The following is a 19,264-nucleotide window of genomic DNA, read 5'->3' on the forward strand; positions in this document are numbered from 1 at the left end:
CACTGATCTGGGCCCCTTCCTTATTCTCTTAAGATCACCTCCTGGTGATGCCCTTTAAGGCTGGGCCCAATACACACTTCAGTAGGAACTTTAGGAAGAGAGGACCACACAGTGTCAGTCACCCAGCTCATACCTCCTAAGCACTAGTCTAATTATGATCTCTATTTCTACAATCCAGTAGATAAATGCAGAAGGACCCATCTTATACTTTGTCTGAGATCACCTCAATTTTAGTCTTGGTGATTTTACTGCTGCCATTATTATCTGCAATAATAGAAACAACTCACCTGCCTAGGATTTCACAGTTTGCTGTGTGCCCTTACATGTTATTTCTATCAGTCCTCCTCTCACTATTAATTCACACCAAGGTTTTAATATCTTGTTTTTCATTTCAAATGACCACTGACTCTTCCCAGAATATTTCTAAAGTGGTTTCTGAAATACTTCGCTGCTGTGCACATTATTAATGCCCACATTGAGCTGAGTAGGGGAGAAGAAGAAATGCAAAGACAGGTGGTACTAACTTTTTTATTAGGTTTTCCTTGCTAGGTGCACTCAATACACTTAATGCCCCAACTCAGCATTCTTTACACATGCCTAGTCATCACCCATCCTCCAACAGTAGGGAAAGTGGGCTGGTTAAAATCAGAGCTTCTGGGTCCCATTTACTTCACTCAAAGCTCTCCCTGAAGAAACAGCCATTTAAAACCTACTGGCTGCCAGTTTGTGTCAAATATCCCTTGAAAAACAACCTAAACCTGGGATCTAAGTTATCTTGATCTTTTTAACAATGTAGCCAAATCTTGCCTTTGAAAACCATCTCAGAACAAATAAACAAGGACCAGAGGAACAGGCAATGCTATGCAGTCCAGTTGAAACAGAGACCATTATTTCAATCAAACAAGACATTAAAAAAAAATTCTTCCCCTGTTTCAAGAAACATTCTAATTCCTATTTTGGATACATGTTGGTAATTTTCCAATAAATCATCTAACTGTGAACTAAGTCGATTTTTAAATCCATAAGCGAGCAATCCTACCTCATCTTTGTCGACCTCCTCGTCCACTTCATAGACATGAACTGGAAGTTTATCCAACTTGGCCAATTTGCTTAAAAAAGAAGAAAGAAACTTGTTTTAGAATTACCTAGTCTATGAAGAGATGCCACATTTCTTCTCACATCAGAGGAACAAGCCTTTAACAAATCCAAAGCTGGGCCACTTGGCTGAAGAATGGAAACAACTGACGACATTGCTCCCAAAAGCTATACAGACAAGATGGCATAGCTTGCTGGGAGTTAGGCATATTAATAATGGTAATGTGTACGAAGAAATAAAGACGTGGCGAAGAAGGCAATGGCAACCCACTCCAGTACTCTTGCATGGAAAATCCCATGGACGGAGGAGCCTGGAGGGCTGCAGTCCATGGGGTCATGAAGAGTCCAACACGACTGAGCGACTTCACTTTCACTTTTCACTTTCATGCATTGGAGAAGGAAATGGCAACCCACTCCAGTGTTCTTGCCTGGAGAATCCCAGGGACGGCGAAGCCTGGTGGGCTGCCGTCTATGGGTTTGCACAGAGTCAGACATGACTGAAGTGACTTAGCAGTAGCAGCAGCAGCAGAATAACTTTAATATGAAGCTTAAATGAGGTCACTGCCTTTGAAGTGACTGCAAAGCAGTCTTAATGATGATGGTATTAATGATAAAAAGAGAACAATAACAGTTCCAGCTATTACATGCCAGGCACTGTGCTGCACTCCACATGTAGCACTTCCCTTCGTCCTGTAGATGGTGGGAACCGGTGCTAAGACCACTTAACAGATGAGGACACTGAGGCTAACAGAGGGCAGAGGAAGTAGATGACACCACAGACTACAGAATCTATCTTCTTAAGTCACTGTCACAAACTCCTCATCATCATCACATGATTGAAACTCTTTATTAATGCTCAGAGGTAAAATCCACCAGCAGCAACAGTATTATCATGTAGTAAACATACTATATCCTCAGTCTGTTCTCTTTCAGTCATGGGAACAGCATGAACAAGCCCATCAGTAACCACAGGTGAATTCAATCAAAGGGGAAGAATCAAGGCCAGGATGAGTGTTGGGTAAATATAGAAGCAAGGAGCAGACCCATCTGGAGAAGACAATGCTGGACGGGAGTGTTCTCAGCCGAGGTTTAAAAGAAAAGGCTGGGAAGTTGGCTGAACACTCTTAAGGAGTGGCTGAACCACACAAACAGAAAAAAACAAACAAACAGCTAGGTCCATTGAGAACAGTAAAAACAGTTCAAACTCACAGATGCAACAAACACAAAGAAAAATATATTAATAGAGTCTCAAGTACAATTTTCATTGGCAACAGTTACTTTTGACACAAAATCCATCACTGTTTGCTTTCAACTTTCATAATAAACCAAAATTTGCCAACTGTATCATTTAATGATGTGCCACTTTATAGCAGATCTCCTCTCAAGGCAAGACCTATCTATACCTGGTTTACTTTAACTACCCTTTAACTATCAGTTTAAACACACTGCCTTTTGGCGTAGTTCAGAATGAGTTAATACCTTAAAGGAAGTGAAGAAATTTGTCTGGGAAAGTGCTTTTTAAAATATAAAATTTGTTCAATATAAAATGTTTTTCATGTCTCTTCAAAATATTCTTTTTAAGATAAAACACACTCCAACATAGTTCAATACCCTTATATTTACTTTGTTTCCTATTTCTCACTTAAAAACAAAAACAAAAAAAAACACCTCACCTGTTTGTGTTTTATCAGTGGTACCCTGAGTGGTACTGAACACAATTAAACCATCCGTAAGTTTATCACCGACCAATCCCCTAGTACTAGGTTTAAGTTCCATGGTCAAATTCCCTGTAAACAACAGCTAACCCACATACACACAAAAAGTGAAAAGCATTGAAAGTGAAAGTCACTCAGTTGTGTCCAATTCTTTCCCACCCTATGGACTATATAATATAGTCCATGGAATTCTCCAGCCCAGAATACTGGAGTGGGTAGCCTTTCCCTTCTCCAGGGGATCTTCTCAACCCAGGATCGAACGCAGTTCTCCCACATTGTGGACAGACTCTTTACCAGCTGAGCCACCTGCAAAGCCCAATGATACTGGAGTGGGTAGCCTTTCCCTTCTCCAGGGGATCTTCCCAACCCAGGGATTGAACCCAGGTTTCCTGTATTGCAGGCGGACTCTACCAGCTGAGCCACCTGGAAAGCCCAAGGATACTGGAGTGGGTAGCCTATCTCTTCTTCAGGGGATCTTCCTGACCCAGGAATCGAACCAGGGTCTCTGCCATTGCAGGTGGATTCTTCACCAGCTGAGCTACCAAGGAAGCCTCCACATACACATAAACCATCTAGAAACACGTTCTGTGATCACTCTGATTGCATGTGAAGTTACTCACTTCCCTAGGTGTTTCAAGTACAAAGACCTTTCTCTGTGTGTTTAACCCCATCTTGTGCAGTCAGTTCGTGTACTCACTTTGGAAGCTGTCGAAACTCTCCTGAGTAATCTTCATATTTATAGTTCACAAGATGCCAGTCAGAGTTATAGGTTTTGATGCACTATTGGGAGGAGCAGAAAAAATAGCAAGAGTAAGCGAAAAAGGAAAAAGACATGTGATGACTTCTGGAGAACATTTGGGAAAGTTTATGAATGCACACCCACACCAACATCAAAATAGTTCTTTCCTCTCAACCCTCTCATGCCTGAAATTCCACCACAGACAGAGGTTCCTTGAAGCTTAAGACCCACCGAAACATTACACTTGGGAGAGGGGTCATTAAAGTCACTATCATTCGTGGTCCAGGAGCAGAGGTTACAAGGAGACAAACCTCACCTCCTCCATTTACATAACAACATGTTGCTTCTGACTTAAACCCAATAGGTTCCTAAGAAGTCATGTGGCCTCTATGAGAACATGAAAGTAAATGAAAAATGTGACCCTAAAGACTCTTTCATGGTATTTACAACACATTACAACTTGCTCATTAGTCAGTATTACATACATTTGCCCTCAGCATCTCATTTTATTTATAAGGGATGGTGTGAGGTAACTAGGAAGAAAGATTTAGATTCCAGTTCACAGTGACACCATGACCTCTTCACGTATGCATGCATGCTAAGTCGATTCAGTCATATCCGACTCTTTGGAACCCCATGGACTATAGCCCGCCAGGCTCCTCTGTCCATGGGATTCTCCAGGCAAGAATACTGGAGTGGGTAGGCACGTCTTCCTCCAGGGGATCTTCCTGACCCAGGGATCAAACCCACATCTCCTGCGGCTCCTGCATTGCAGGTGGATTCTTTACCCCTGAGCCACTAGGGAAGCTCAAATAAGTATATACTTGTACATAATCAGTGTATTTATGAACAGACACCTGAGTGCCCAGATTTTTAATATCTTAGGCAAAATGGATAAGAAAGATAACTACAGTTTACATATTTTAAACTATTTGTTGTTCAGTCACTAAGTTGTGGCCGACTCTTTGCGACTCCATGGACTACAGCATGCCAGGCTTCCCCATCCTTTACTGTCTCCCAGAGTTTGCTCAAACTCATGTCCATTGAGTGGGTTATGCCATCCAACCATCTCATCCTCTGTTGTCCCCTTCTCCTCCTGCCTTCAGTCTTTCCCAGCATCAGGGTCTTTTCCAATGAGCCAGTTCTTCACATCAGGTGGTCAAAGTATCGGAGTTTCCACCTTCAGCATCAGTCCTTCCAATGAATATTCAGGAATGATTTCCTTTAGGATTGACTGGTTGGATCTCCTTGCAGTCCAAGGGACTCTCAAGATTTTCTCCAGCACCACAATTCTAAGGCATTAATTCTTCCGTGCCCAGCTTTCCTTATGGTCCAACGCCCACATCCATACATGACTGCTGGAAAAACCATAGCCTTGATTATGTGGACCTTTGTTGGTAAAGTGATGTCTCTGCATTTTAATATGCTGTATAGGTTTGTCATAGCTTCCTTCCAAGGAGCAACCATTAAAAAAAAAAATTAGATAGAAACTGCAAAAAATATAGTTAACCAGGTTAAGTAGCCAGAGAGTCACTTGTTTCATAAGCCATTGTTGACTGCCCACATGGCAGGCACAAGCTGAATTCCAAGGCAGGAACAGAGAACAAGGTAAGCAACCCCCACGAGACTGGGGGTGCAGAAAGTCCAGAAGACAAGGGGTTCGATCAGAAATCAGTACCTGGAGAACTATCTCTAAAGAGGCAGGAATCTGACCGGCTGGTTTCATGACTGACCTTTCAAAGTCATGAAATTCAAATAATATTTTGAAGTTACACTGAAAGGTATTTTTTGTGTGTTGTTTTTTTTTTTTTAAGCCATTAGGTCATCCTCCCATGGACAAGAGGACGGGGAGGAAGTGCTGGGGCACTCCACCCTGGTGGAAGGGGCCCAAGAGGGTGGGGCTGTGCTGGCCCCTGCACACAGAAGTCGCTATTGCTCAAACTGCAGCGATGAAAGAACTCTGATGGAGAGGCGTCCTTCAAAAATCCTATTTTTTAAGAAACTGGGAGAGTTGAATTAGTAATTAAGTTTTATGATATGCCTTAAAACAAGGATCAGCAAACGTTTTCTGCAGAAGGCAAGATAGTGAATGTTTTCGGCTCTGAGGGACACATTGTCGCAACCATCGAGTCTGAGCAGTGACGTCAAGCAGTCACAGGCATCTGTGAGCGAGGGGCGTGGCTGTGCCACAATGTGACTTTCTTTATCAAAACAGGCTGCAGGACGGTGTGCCTGTGTCCTGTTTTAAAACAAACATTTGAGATGATGTAAACATATCAGACTGCATTTGTCTTGCATCAGTGTTACGAGAAGAGCAGCAAAGGAGATAAGGCAAGAAGTTACCTTTTCAGAACGATAAGAGAACATACTTCAGACAATTTAACCACATGTTCAGTTTTTTCAAAAATCCCAACGGCGGGCTTCGCTGGTGGCTCAGTGGTGAAGAATCCACCTGCCAATGCAGGAGACACGGGTTCGATCCCTGATCCAGGAAGATCCCACGTGCCTTGGAGCAACCAAGCCCACGTGCCACAACTTCTGAGACTGTGCTCTAGAGCCCGTTCTCTGCAACAGGAGAAGCCACTGCAACAAAAAGTGGCCCCCGTTCACTGTAACGGCAGAAAAGCCCTTGAAGCAACGAAGACCCAGCTCAGTCCAAAATAAGCAAGCTATTTAAAAATGGCCCACATCAAAAAAAAAAAAAAAATCTTTAACAATCCATGGAATCTAAATGTTGTTATTGTAATTGGCCTTCACTTACAATAGCGTAGCTTCTTTGTAGCAGGCAAATTTATTGATGGCATGGTTAGCTTCTAAACATCAACTAGAAGAATGGGGATAAAAATTCACTGTTTTTTTTAACTGAAGGAGCACTTCAAGAAACAAGGTTAAAACACCTAATTCATCCATCCCATCTAAAGGCACCTGGAGGAAGAAACAAACCCCAGAAAGAAAAAGAAGGCAATCTCGATGCAGTAATAATTTCTCTTTCCTCCTTAACAAAAGAGTCATTACCTGTATGATCAAACAAAAGTAATAATGATCATATATTGATAAAGGATAGTTATACTCATTATTACCTGCCACTTCATGAATACTGAACTAGTATCAATAAAAAGTTACATGTACAAACATATATGAAGTCAACAAATACATAAATGCATGTGCTGAGTCTCCCTTGAAAAGAATAACAATGTCTGCCAGGTGTCCACTTACAAGTTACTCTATTTTTAAGCCTATGAAATAAGTTCTATCAAATTTGTGTTTTGTCATCAGATGGACCCCTGTTGACATTTCTGTCCATGTTTCAGACTCGGAAAACTGCACTTTAGTCTGTTGACTATTTTAATGGCCATGATAAAAATGTAACTGTCTTTCTCTGACACTGTCTTGAAAATACCACTGAAATTTTTAAAGGGGGAGGCGGCGCTAGAGAAAAATCACTTAATTAACACATGAACTAGTGTAGAAGCAGCACATTACCTCTGTCACGAATAGGCTCTGGGCGTCCTGCTGTGCGTTGGGGGGCACGGTGGAGCGCTGGTACCGGTCCTGTCGTCTCAGGAGGGCTGTCTGTGAAGGAGAGCACCAGGACGAGACTTGATGAGTGGAGACGGAAAGGCGCCAGCCTCTCGGGGCAGCGGGCCCTTCCCCTTCCGCCTCAGGTCAGGAACTGCAGACCCCAGACCCAGGCTGGCTCCTTAAAGTGCAAACGGTGAAGGCAGTGGCTCCCAAGTTCCTCTGCACCGCGGGGCCCAAGGACCCACTGCAGGCAGGGAAGAGGCCACTTTCAGAGACCCTCACACTCCCCCACCCCACGTGCTTGATCTAGTTGCCTTTTACTTGCCTTAACTGCCTTTTTAAAATCGTGGTAAGTCAGACATTACGTTTACCATTTGAATCATTTTAAGTGTCCAGGTTCAGGGCCATTAAACACATTCGCATAGTTGTCCATCCGCCTCTTACCTGCCTTTTACACCCATTCTTATTTACTGCCACATCCCCAGCGGGACACGTGGCAGGTCCTTAATCCATGTTTGTTGACTGAATCTGTGACTTGTGAACACTACCTTCCCTCCTATAACTTGGAACTGCTCTTGTGTCATGAGGCTTAAATGCATAAAGAATAAAAAGTCTCATGACTTTAGGCAGCAAATCTACCTAATTAATCTACCCTAATTAATGCTGTTTGGAAGGGACTGTAGTGTCAGTATGAGATAACCAGGCCTTGGGTTTCAGAAAGAAATGTTCTAGATTTTTTTTTTCTCCCATCGACTGTAATTCTTGGGTTACTATTAACAGATCAGAGCTATAAAAACAGCACATGTGAAACCGTCGTGTTGACAGAATCCATCTTTGGGCTAATTACTAAGCTGGGATTGCCCAGCCTCTGTCCAGCTGTTTCTCTTCTTTCTAAGGCTAGAGGAAACTTCGAGTAAAATCTGTAAAAACTTCGAGTAAAATCCAGCCCAGGGGAAGAACTCCAGGGTATACATTGTTTAAAACTTTATTTTTAATTGAAGGATAACTCTTTACAATATTATGTTGGTTTCTGCTATACACCAACATAAGCCGGCCACACGTATACACATGTTCCCTCCCTCTTGAAACTCCCTCCCACCTCCCACCCCATCCCACCCCTCCAGGCTAGTTCCCAGAGTCACAGAGCAAATTCCCATTGCTATCTATTTTACATATGGTACTGTGTATGTTTCCATGCTACTTTCTCAATTTGTCCAACCCTCTCCTTCCCACCATGTCCACAAATCTGTTCTCTATGTCTGTATCTCCATTACTATCCTGCAAATAGGTTCATCAGTACCATTTTTCTAAATTCCATATATATGCTTTAAAATATGATCTTTTTCTCTTTCTAACTTACTTCACTCTATATAATAGGCTCTAGGTTCATCTACCTCATTAAAACTGACTCAAATGTGTTCCTTTTTATGGCTGAGCAATATTCCATTGCATATATGTACCGCAGCTTCTTTATCCATTCATTAGTTGATGGACATCTAGGCTTCTTCCATCCGCCATAGCTACTGTAAATAGTGCTGCAATGAACATTGGGGTACAAATGTCTTTTTCAACCACGGTTTTCTCAGGGTATAAAGGGCATACATTTTTTTAAGAATCTTATTTCTTGCCTATGTTTTCCCCCTGTGGTGTCCACTTCACCTGTATTCACTCTTTACTTGCATTGTGTCCATCTTTGAAAATAATCAAATCCAACTTTTAGAATAAGCCTCTTTTAGCAATGGCACCCCACTCCAGTACTTTTGCATGGAAAATCCCATGGACGGAGGAGTCTGGTGGGCTGCAGTCCATGGGGTCGCTAAGAGTCCGACACGACCGAGCGACTTCACTTTTCACTTTCATGCACTGGAGAAGGAAATGGCAACCCACTCCAGTGTTCTTGCCTGGAGAATCCCAGGGACGGGGGAGCCTGGTAGGCTGCCGTCTATGGGGTCACACAGAGTCAGACATGACTGAAGCAACTTAGCAGCAGCAGCAGCAGCAGGCTAAAGGAAGAGAAGCGAGGAACTCTGTTCTCTACCTAAGTCCTTACAGGTGAATTGTTGATTTATTCAGCCTCCTCCAGGAGGGCTTTCAACACCCTGGCCCTTGGTTTCATCGTGAAAGTCACAGTGACCCTTATTATACACCTGGTTCCATGAAAGGCCACAGAGATGAGTGACAGTAAGCACTGGAGGCATAATCTATTCCAAAAGCTTCAAAGTCACACAATACAAGAGATTGTCAAAAGTGCTAAGAATCAGGTATAATAAAGAAATTACACACAGTTCAAAGGAGGACATATTCTACATCCTCACTTACTGTGTCCTTATCTTGATTTATTTGGTTCTCTCAAGATTTTTAAAAAATTAATTATCACACTTTTAAAATGTTCATGAAATAACTCAGGTCAAGAAATAGGACTTTTAGGGTTATTTCTGGCTCAATCCCCATCACAACATCAGGAAGAAAGAAAATTTACTATAGAATTTTCCTGGTGGAATTAACAACTCAAGAAACTTTAATTATGTGACACTTATCCAAATACTTCTTAAAGGTGAGAAATAGTAAATGAACCTTTTTTAAAAAAATTATTATTGTGGATCAAAGTGACATTATGCTCTCATTCTAAAAAGAAAGAAACTTTAATCATTAGAGACAGACTTGACCTTTAGCAGACAAGAAAGCATTGGGCATAATTAAACCAATCAACCATGTGTTTCTAACCACCCACCATACCAGAAAGGTGTAGGAAAGAAGAACACAAAATCACAGGCTGGAATGAGCGGAAAGGGTAGCAGAGTCTAAATCCAACAGGGAGGAGAAGAGAACGCCAAGAAGATTGACTCTCAGTCACTCTTTTCAACCCCATGGACTATATATAGTCCACCGAATTCTCCAGGCCAGAATACTGGAGTGGGTAGCTGTTCCCTTCCCCAGGGGATCTTCCAACCTAGGGATCGAACCCAGGTCTCCAGCAGTGCAGGCAGATTCTTTACCAGCTGAGCTACTAGGGAAGCCTACTAGTTCTCAGTGCACAGTATCAAACGGTATTCTGGTTTGTTCTCTCACAGAGTTAGCTGCTACAAGCTAACTGAGCCCAAACAACTCTGGTCATACCAGCCAAAACCCAGTCTCCAGGCTTTGAAAGTCGAGATCTGAACCCAGACCTTGGTGACCTTATAAATCACACCTTGGGGGTGGTCAATAGCTCGTCAACTGAGCTCTGATAGGTCGTCAATCTCTGACTCCATTATCCAAAACCCTTCTGCAGACACATGTCCTTTTTTCCCCTTCCATCCAGACTCTGGGTTCCTTTGAGGGCAGAAGACATATCCTTCTATCTGCTAAGTACTCAATAAATGTTTCAAGAAATGAATGGATAAAACAGTCAATGGAGATAGAAATAGGAGCCTACCAATAGTCATCCATTACTTGCAGCTTTCCTCCCTATTATTTCAAAAAGTCCTCTGGTCCATTATGGGAATTGACAAGGGAAGCCCGTCGCATAAGTAAGTGAATGCTCTATTTTAATTTCTCCATATATTTTATGTATTAAAAGTCACATTCAGGTAATAGTCTCTTGCATGTCAAATCGATCCACATTAAATTTCTGTAGTTTCATTTATCTAACAGATTCCAAATCAATATCTGATTTCTACCCATGAAGACTAAAATTCATCTCAGAAATGAGCTAAGATCTCTTTTTCATTGCTGTGGTATTCTTTCCCACTCATTAAAATCATATTCCTGCTAAAAAACAGGTCTGCAGCCACTTTATATAAATCAACACCAAGGTGGACATTTAAAGAGCGTTAGTCTCATTCCTTTGTTTGGAAATAAATCATTTCCACTCTACTAAAAAGTCAATGTACAAGGGGTGCCTGTGTGCTAAGTTGCTTAGGTCACGTCCGACTCTTTTGTGACTCCATGGACTGTAGCCCGCCAGGCTCCTCCGTCCCATGGGGTTCTCCAGGCAAGAATACCAGAGTGGGTTGCCATTTCCTCCTTCAGGGGATCTTCCCCACCCAAGGATCGAACTCATGTCTCTTATGTCTCTTGCATTGGCAGGGGTGGTTCTTTATCACTAGCACCACCTGGAAAGCCACAGGTGGCCCCTTTTCCTACTGAAAAAGCTACAAGTCTTTTTTGTGCAAGGGGTAGGGAGAAAAAAAATTACCCACTATGAAGTGTGATAAGATCTGAAAATTGAACCTAAACATAGCATTTCAGACAACCTTTGGGATATAAATCTAAGAGCACAAAATACAATTTAAAAAAAAAAGTCTTCTTCCAGCTACTATAATAGATTAAATCATTTCCAGTCGATACTGTTACTTAGGTTAAATCTGGGCAGTGCTTGAAGCACAGAAATCCTTAATCACCTTGGCCAAGTATGGGCATGAGTCTTACGAGAGCTTTCACAAAATTTTAAGATTAATTAAAAAGGAAACTTAACTAGGACTGCCAAAGGAGGAGGAAAAGGTGAAGTTCTCTTCCAAAGGACTTACGTAGTGATGCATGAACACCTAAGAGCCTTTATTGGCTTTATTAGATTTTTTTAAAGCAGTATTTTCTTAAGTCTTTATTGAAACCTTTACAATACTTTTATGTGTCAGTTTTGGGGCCATAAGACAGGTAGGTTCCTTAGCTCCTTGACCAGGAATCGAACTCGCACTGCCTGTGCTGGAGGGTTAAGTCTTAACCTCTGGACCAACAGGGAAGTCCCTGAACTTTTTTTTAATGGAGTGAAATGATAAAATGCAGAGGCACCCTCAGACCCCAATAGGAAGGTTACATTTTGCGACTACAGCCACATCTAGTTTGGAAGGCCAAATTTCAAATAGAGACTTTTCTATTTTATAAACTTCTTTTTCCTCTTGGCTGAAATGATTCCCTCCAAAAACAGGTCACTTGAATAGCTATGAGCCACATATGGAAAGTGGGAAGCTTAGCCCAAGGAAGCAGGGCCCCTGAAGGGTACCATGTCTCCACCCCTGGGCCCCAGCCCAGGCTTCCTGGCATCTTCCACTCCTCTTCCTACCACTCACTGCTCTCCCCTGATGGCCTGCCACGGCCCTGTTTCTTTAGCTTCAACTTGGAATCCCTCTTACTAATGAATTTCCTGCCCCCAACCTGGCTAGGGCTCCGTCTTTCCTCCACCAGTGCGGTCTAACATGCTACCCTGACCCCACTGAAGCTGGGATACCAAGGCACTCATGTTTCAAACCGCAAGCAATGTGAGGCGCATAATTTAATTAAACTTCCTATGGAAGAATTTGAGAAGTGATCTTGGAAAGAGGTTGGACTTGAGGGCCAGGAAACCTGAGTTCTCATCTGAGCTCTGCCTCTAATTAGCTGTATGGTCTTGGAGGAAAGTTTTAACCTTCCACATCCAAGGTTTTCTAGGATCTCCAGGTTTCCTTTGTGGTTTAAAAACTCCACAGTTCCATGGAATTCTAAGTCTCTCTCTCCACAAATGATTTATTATCTGAGCATGACGAATTGCTCTTTGAGAAACTAAAAACTTAAAAAATGTCCATAAACAAGATGAATATCTTTTGATTATCCCACTTATTTTCTTAAAGGAATAGTTTTAATGTGTTTTTATGAAAGGAATTGTATTACAAGGAGGGGAGATTCACTGTGTTGACTTAAATACAGGCTGTTAGTATTAACAAAGATGTTCTTTTGTATCATCATTTCTTTATTTTTCTAATCCTCTCAATTCATAGCATGTCAGATTTTTTAATTAATTGTTTTACAATGGGCATTAAACAACCCTCTTCATTCCTGGTGGGAAGTAGGCATATCTCTTGGGTGTTTAAAATATCATTATTTTATAGGACTTCAATTAAGACACTGAAACAAAAGACCCACCCTCCCCCTGGGACACAGGAACAATGAGCTGGAGACAAGATCCCAGAGAAGTGGGTGGGCTGGAACCCGAGCCAGCTGTGCAGATCCACAAAGACTCTCCCCATCTCTTGGTTCAAAGGAGCACAGGGCTGGGAGTGTCCGCCCTGAGAGAGAAAAACAAACACCACTGGCAGCCCAGGAGGGAGTGTGGGGCTCAGAGCCGGCTCCTCGGGTGTCCTGAGCAGAACAGCCTCAAAGGAAGGTGGGGCCCTAGTGCACCGGATGAGACAGTTAGAAGAGGTGCAGAGGGTCCTCCCTGGCAACCAGTCAGCAGGTATGGCTGCAGGGCAGAGAGACAGAAGGGAATACCTAGGCTTCCACTGTCTTTAAGATGGATCTTGGGGCCTGGGGACAGCCTAAAGTCAGAGCAGAGGGCCCTGGGCCCACTCTGACCACCTGCTGGACAGTCCAGCTCACCAGGCCTCAAGAACTGTCAGCTCCAACCCACCCCCAGGCTAAGACGTGGACTATTTCAGCAGGCAACCTCTCCTGTCTGTAATCCCAGATGAAGCAACTGCGTGTCTGTGTGTGTGAGATAAGTCACTAAGTCATGTCCAGTTGACTCTTTGCGACCCCGTGGTCTGTAGCCCACCAGGCCCCTCTGTCCATGGGATTCTCCAGGCAAGAATACTGGAGTGGGTTGCCATTTCCTCCTCCAGGGGATCTTTCCGACCCAGGGACTGAACTCGTGTCTTTTACATCTCCTGCATCGGCAGGCATGTTCTTTACCACTAGCCACCTGGGAAGCACCTGTACTTGTGTTTATTATTAAGTTTGTTTTCATTTTCTTAGCAGAGCTAGCCCTTCATATGCATTTGCCAGAGAACGAGTACTCTGGTCTACCAGGAGCAAGGCACCCTTGGAGTGGGGGTGGGAGAGGCCAGGGCTCTGTGAAGGGAGGCAAGTGGGTGTGTGAGAAACGAAAGCCCAGGAGGGCTGAGTTCCCAGGCGGGCTTCACTGGGGCCCAGCCTCTCTCCCTCGCTAAAGAGTTAAGCCCTGGGTTGAATTTCTACTGTGGTCAGCTGGGCCAAATGGATTTTCAACTATCCCCTGCTAGAGAGACAGCGCCCAATACCTACTTCCTTTCATCTCTGGGCCCCTGCGAATCTGCTGGAAATGCCCCCTTGAAACCGTCTGTTAGTGCACTACAACGCTGCGAATCCAGCACGGTGTTAGACCTCCCTTTGGATGAGGCTGGGGACTTCGCTGCCACTTACTGGGCACAGCAGTAATGGAACCTTTCCAGATATCTGGGCAGAGGCATTTGTTTCAGAGCAGATGACTCGCTTTCGAGAGGATTCAGTCCCAAGCTAGGCTGGAAACTGAAATTCACCCAGGGCGTTCCCCACATCTCACTGGGGAGATCATGGCTTGGCCACTGACCCACAGTGTTCCATGAAGATCAGACAAGTCCATTTCTAGGGAGGCACTTTCCTGAGGATTTTCAGTGTTTAATTCACTAATAATCAAGGAAACAAACAAAGCATTGGGACCAGACAAGAGTCCGGAGAAAGATTTCCATTTAGGTTTCTAAAGGGATTTAAACAAACAAACAAAAAAGACAAATTCCCAGGACTTCCCTGGTGGTCCAGGGTTAGACTCCACCTTCCAGGCCAAGGGATGTGGGTTCAATCCCTGGTCGGGGAAATAAGATTCCACATGCCTCACAGCCAAAAAATCAAAACAAAAAACAGAAGCAATATTATAACAGATCCAATAAAGGCTTTTAAAATGACCCACATCAAAAACAAACAAACAAACAACAACAAAACGCCCAAGAAATGAATTAAAACATCACAAGGACAAGCCTGATATGGACAGAGAAGTGGACATCTCTCTGCCTCTGACAGCTCCTCTTTACCAGCCCCTGCATGGTCCCCTAGCTTCTATCTTTTAATGGTCTCTGTTCCCTCACAGTGTCACCTTGTGGCTTCAAGGACTTTCCTTGTCCATTGCCATGACAACACACAATTTAGGGGGCTCTTGTGTAACAACAAACTGGTTCCAAATAGGAAAAGGAGTACGTCAAGGCCGTATATTGTCACCCTGCTTATTTAACTTATATGCAGAGTACATCATAAGAAACGCTGGACTGGAAGAAACACAAGCTGGAATCAAGACTGCAGGGAGAAATATCAATAACCTCAGATATGCAGATGACACCACCCTTATGGCAAAAAGTGAAGAGGAACTAAAAAGCTTCTTGATGAAAGTAAAAGAGGAGAGTGAAAAAGTTGGCTTAAAGCTCAACATTCAGAAAACGAAGATCATGGCATCCGGTCCCATCACTTCATGGGAAATAGATGGGGAAACAGTGGAAACAGTGGCAGACTTTATTTTTTTGGGCTCCAAAATCACTGCAGATGGTGACTGCAGCCATGAAATTAAAAGACGCTTACTCCTTGGAAGAAAAGTTATGACCAACCTAGATAGTATATTCAAAAGCAGAGACATTACTTTGCCGACTAAGGTCCATCTAGTCAAGGCTATGGTTTTTCCTGTGGTCATGTATGGATGTGAGAGTTGGACTGTGAAGAAGGCTGAGCGCCAAAGAATTGATGCTTTTGAACTGTGGTGTTGGAGAAGACTCTTGAGAGTCCCTTGGACTGCAAGGAGATCCAACCAGTCCATTCTGAAGGAGATCAGCCCTGGGATTTCTTTGGAAGGAATGATGCTAAAGCTGAAACTCCAGTACTTTGGCCACCTCACACGAAGAGTTGACTCATTGGAAAAGACTTTGATGCTGGGAGGGATTGGGGGCAGGAGAAGAAGGGGACGACAGAGGATGAAATGGCTGAATGGCATCACTGACTCGATGGACGCGAGTCTGGGGGGACTCCAGGAGTTGGTGATGGACAGGGAGGCCTGGCATGCTGCGATTCATGGGGTTGCAAAGAGTCGGACACGACTGAGCGACTGAACTAAACTGAACTGAACTGTGTGACCCTCAGTGTGCACCCTCCCTGACGGGTAGGCCTGCCTTCCCTCCGCCACCCCTCTGCACAGATGTCAGTCATCTTTCTAAAACTCTCATCCATAGCATCAATGTCTCAGCTTAAATTCTTTCAGTGACCCCCTCACTGCTATCAGAATAAACAGCAGACTGTTCAGCGTGACCTAAGACCTTTGATGACCAGTGGTACTGACTTTCCTGGACTCTCCTCCTGCCCTTCTTCCAACCTCCAGCAGACAAGCTACTTCTCACTCCCTAAGGCACTGGCCCCCTCTGCCTGGCTGGTGGAGTGGCTCACTCCCACCTCCTGCAGCACACAGCAAGCGATTCTGCTGAAATGACTCAAAAAACCTTGCTGTATCGCCTACCAGACTCAAGCACCGCAGACTGTGCTGGTCATCTTCGCTTCTCCAACACCTTTAATAACATAAACGTCTGGGTGAATGGGTCATCGGGACTTTTAAACAAAGGCTGCCTTGTTTAGTTGAAGATCACCTGAGGTGGACTCCCTTGGTGGTACAGTGGATAAGAATCTGCACGGGTTCAATCGCTGGTCTGGGAAGAGCCCACGTGCCTGGAGCAACGAAGCCCACGTGCCGCGACTGCTGAGCCTGTGCTCCTAGAGCTGTGACTCCTGAAGCCCGTGCTCTGCAACAGGAGTAGCCCCCGCTCGCCACAATTAGAGAAAGACTGTGCAGGGCAACGATGACCCCGCGCGGCCGAAAATAAAGAATTTTTTTAAAAAAAGAAAGATCACTTGAGGCTCCAAAGGAGACACTGTCTTAACAACTGGTGAGACATCAAGGAGCTCTGTCACTGCATAATGTTCTGTTTCCTAAAGTGTCATATATGTACACTTAGAAATGTCAGCAGACCTTTGAGAGTCATAAAAATTCCATTCCGCTACCTTGCAACCCACCCCCTCAGATTATACATGACATAACAGCTTATTCAAGGGCAGTAAATTCTAACTAAGTGTCCAGAATACTTAGTGACTGGACTCGTCAATTAAGCTCAGTTTTTAGAGAGTGGGGGGTTGGTATTAAACAAAGAGGCTGGTTTTTAATCACTTCTTAAGTATCACTGCCCAGGTGAGGATGGAGAGACAGAGGGTGCCCAGAAGACCAGGAGCAGCCAGGTAGCCACTCAGGGAACGAGTGGCAGGGCCAGCTTCCCCATGAATAAGGGGCTCAGCCTGCTCTCCACATCGTATGACTTTGCAACTAAAAACTGCCACCCTCAAAAACAAAACGATGCTACTAGCAGAGAGGAAGCACGCGCTGATAAACACCCAGGTCACTCAACCCCCTCTGTGCCGCCTGGAGGACACTGGTCAGGGTGTACAGAGAGCTTCCATGAACGGTGCTACCTCTATGGATTCTCATACATCTAATGAGAACCCAGATTTTAGGGCAAATGTACCCTCTGAATTTCAGGTTAAGAAAAGGGAATTTTAGGACGGTTTCTCACTTACCAAAATACCCAAATTACTAACAGACAGACTGGGGCTAAAATCTAGAACCAGATGACTTTATCTCAGGTCTTACCCCTACCTTGGTGCCTAGTGAAGTGAAATGTGAAAGTGGAAGTCGCTCAGTTGTGTCCAATTGGAATTCTCCAGGCCAGAATACTGCAGTGAGTAGCCGTTTCCTTCTCCAGGGGATCTTCCCAATCTAGGGATCAATCCCAGGTCTTCCACATTGCAGGGAGATTCTTTACCGGCTGAACCACAAGGGAAGCCCATCCTGGTGCCTAGAGCACCTAGCATTCCATTCAGTAACAAAGCCTTGAGGAAGGAGTGGGCAAGAGTAAGTTCTTTTATTTTCTAGTTGTCTGTGTCTTCTTTAGAACACAATTTTAGTTGTTTAAAAGACCCTACCTTTGTGCAAACACCTAGTATAGTGAATAGTGAATATGTTGTTGTTTAGTTGCTCAGTCAAGTCCGAGTCTTTGAGATCAAAGGGATCAAACCCACATTTCCTGCTTGGCAGGTGGACTCTATGCCACTGAGCCACCAGGGAAGCCCAAATAGTGAATACGCGTCCAGTTAAAACATGCCCACTATTTATATAATTCCAATATCCCAATAAAGTTCCTTTAGGACTTGCCTTAGGAAGGCACACTCCTCCATGCACTCAGTGAGTGACTCCGTAAGGTCTCACTCATGCGTGAAGGGGAGCCTCACACAGACCCCTCTGTGAGCATCGTCATCACAGCGGTCCTGTTGGGGCAGCACTTCTACGCCTGGCGTGCCAGGCAGAGTCCATCTTAAACACAGTGGAGCGGAGGTTACGCTTTCCGGATAAAATGCTGAGCAGGCGGGGAAGCCCTGACTGGAGGTCTCCTGCCATCAGGGGACTTTGTGGAGCTCCCTGAACTCGTCCTCAGGGGCTTCAGGCCCATATTCCAGGCGCTGCTGATACGAGGCCACTCAGGCCCAGGCAGGACACTCAGCAGGACCTGGGCTCGGCCAGGCAGAGGGGTGGACACAGCTGGACCGTTCAGGGTGCAGGAACCACAGAGTGTGTGCCTCTTGTTGTTTAGTCAATAAGTTGTGTCCAACTCTTTGCGACGCCATGGACTGTAGCCCGCCAGGCTCCTCTGTCCACGGGATTCTCCAGGCATGAATACTGGAGTGGGTTGCCATGCCCTCCTCCAGGGGATCTTCCTGACCCAGGGATCAAACTCATGTCTCCTGCATTGATACGTGGATTCTTTACCACTGAGCCAGCAGGGAAGCCCCATGCGTGTGTTCAGTAATATGTTAAATGGCATCTGATAATTCTGAGGCCCAAAGCTCGGTTTTCATTTTCTTCAAGGACTTGGGGGTTTTGTTGTTGCGTGTGGACATGTTTTCCCCCCACTTCTGTCTCCCTCATCCACCGCCTTGAGCTAGGTTTTTACGACCTCCAAGGCAGCTAGTGTTGAGATTCCAAATCCATCCATTTATTCAAGACATATTAAGTGCCTACCATGGATAAAAACACTGTCATAGGAACATCGCAAATGCAAAGGTGAATCAAAAAAAAACCCCTATGATTTATAATAAAAACCCAGTGACTATAGTTTGCCACTCTCATGGAGATTTTATTTTCTATTTGGGGAGAGAATAAAAAAGTCTTATACTTAAAATAACTATAATAAAGAATGATTTTCAATGAATAGTAGAGATACAATATAAATAACCCTCCACCTGCTTGCACTGTCCAAAGATTTCATCTTCTTTCAAATCTTCCCCTATCAATGCCTGTTAGTTGTGTTTAATAACCTAAGACATGTACATTAATCACACAGATAGAAGTATCCTTCTCCTCTTCATTGTT

General features: G+C 44.1%; 1 protein-coding gene across 8 annotated transcripts in view; it reads right to left on the reverse strand.

The window, feature by feature from the left end:
• The window catches only part of DOCK9 (dedicator of cytokinesis 9), a 290,025-nt gene that overhangs the window by 127,571 nt on the left and 143,190 nt on the right, over window positions 1-19,264 (reverse strand). For all 8 annotated transcript variants that reach the window (XM_068984765.1, XM_068984764.1, XM_068984760.1 and 5 more), the window contains exons 3-5: window positions 7,033-7,122; window positions 3,508-3,590; window positions 1,040-1,109 (exon numbers count right to left, since the gene is read on the reverse strand). In XM_068984765.1, the coding sequence (XP_068840866.1) occupies window positions 1,040-1,109; window positions 3,508-3,590; window positions 7,033-7,122 (243 nt within the window). The remainder of the gene's footprint in view (window positions 1-1,039; window positions 1,110-3,507; window positions 3,591-7,032; window positions 7,123-19,264) is intronic.

This window comes from Capricornis sumatraensis, chromosome 12 (genome assembly GCF_032405125.1).
Source record: "Capricornis sumatraensis isolate serow.1 chromosome 12, serow.2, whole genome shotgun sequence".
Taxonomy (NCBI): domain Eukaryota; kingdom Metazoa; phylum Chordata; class Mammalia; order Artiodactyla; family Bovidae; genus Capricornis; species Capricornis sumatraensis.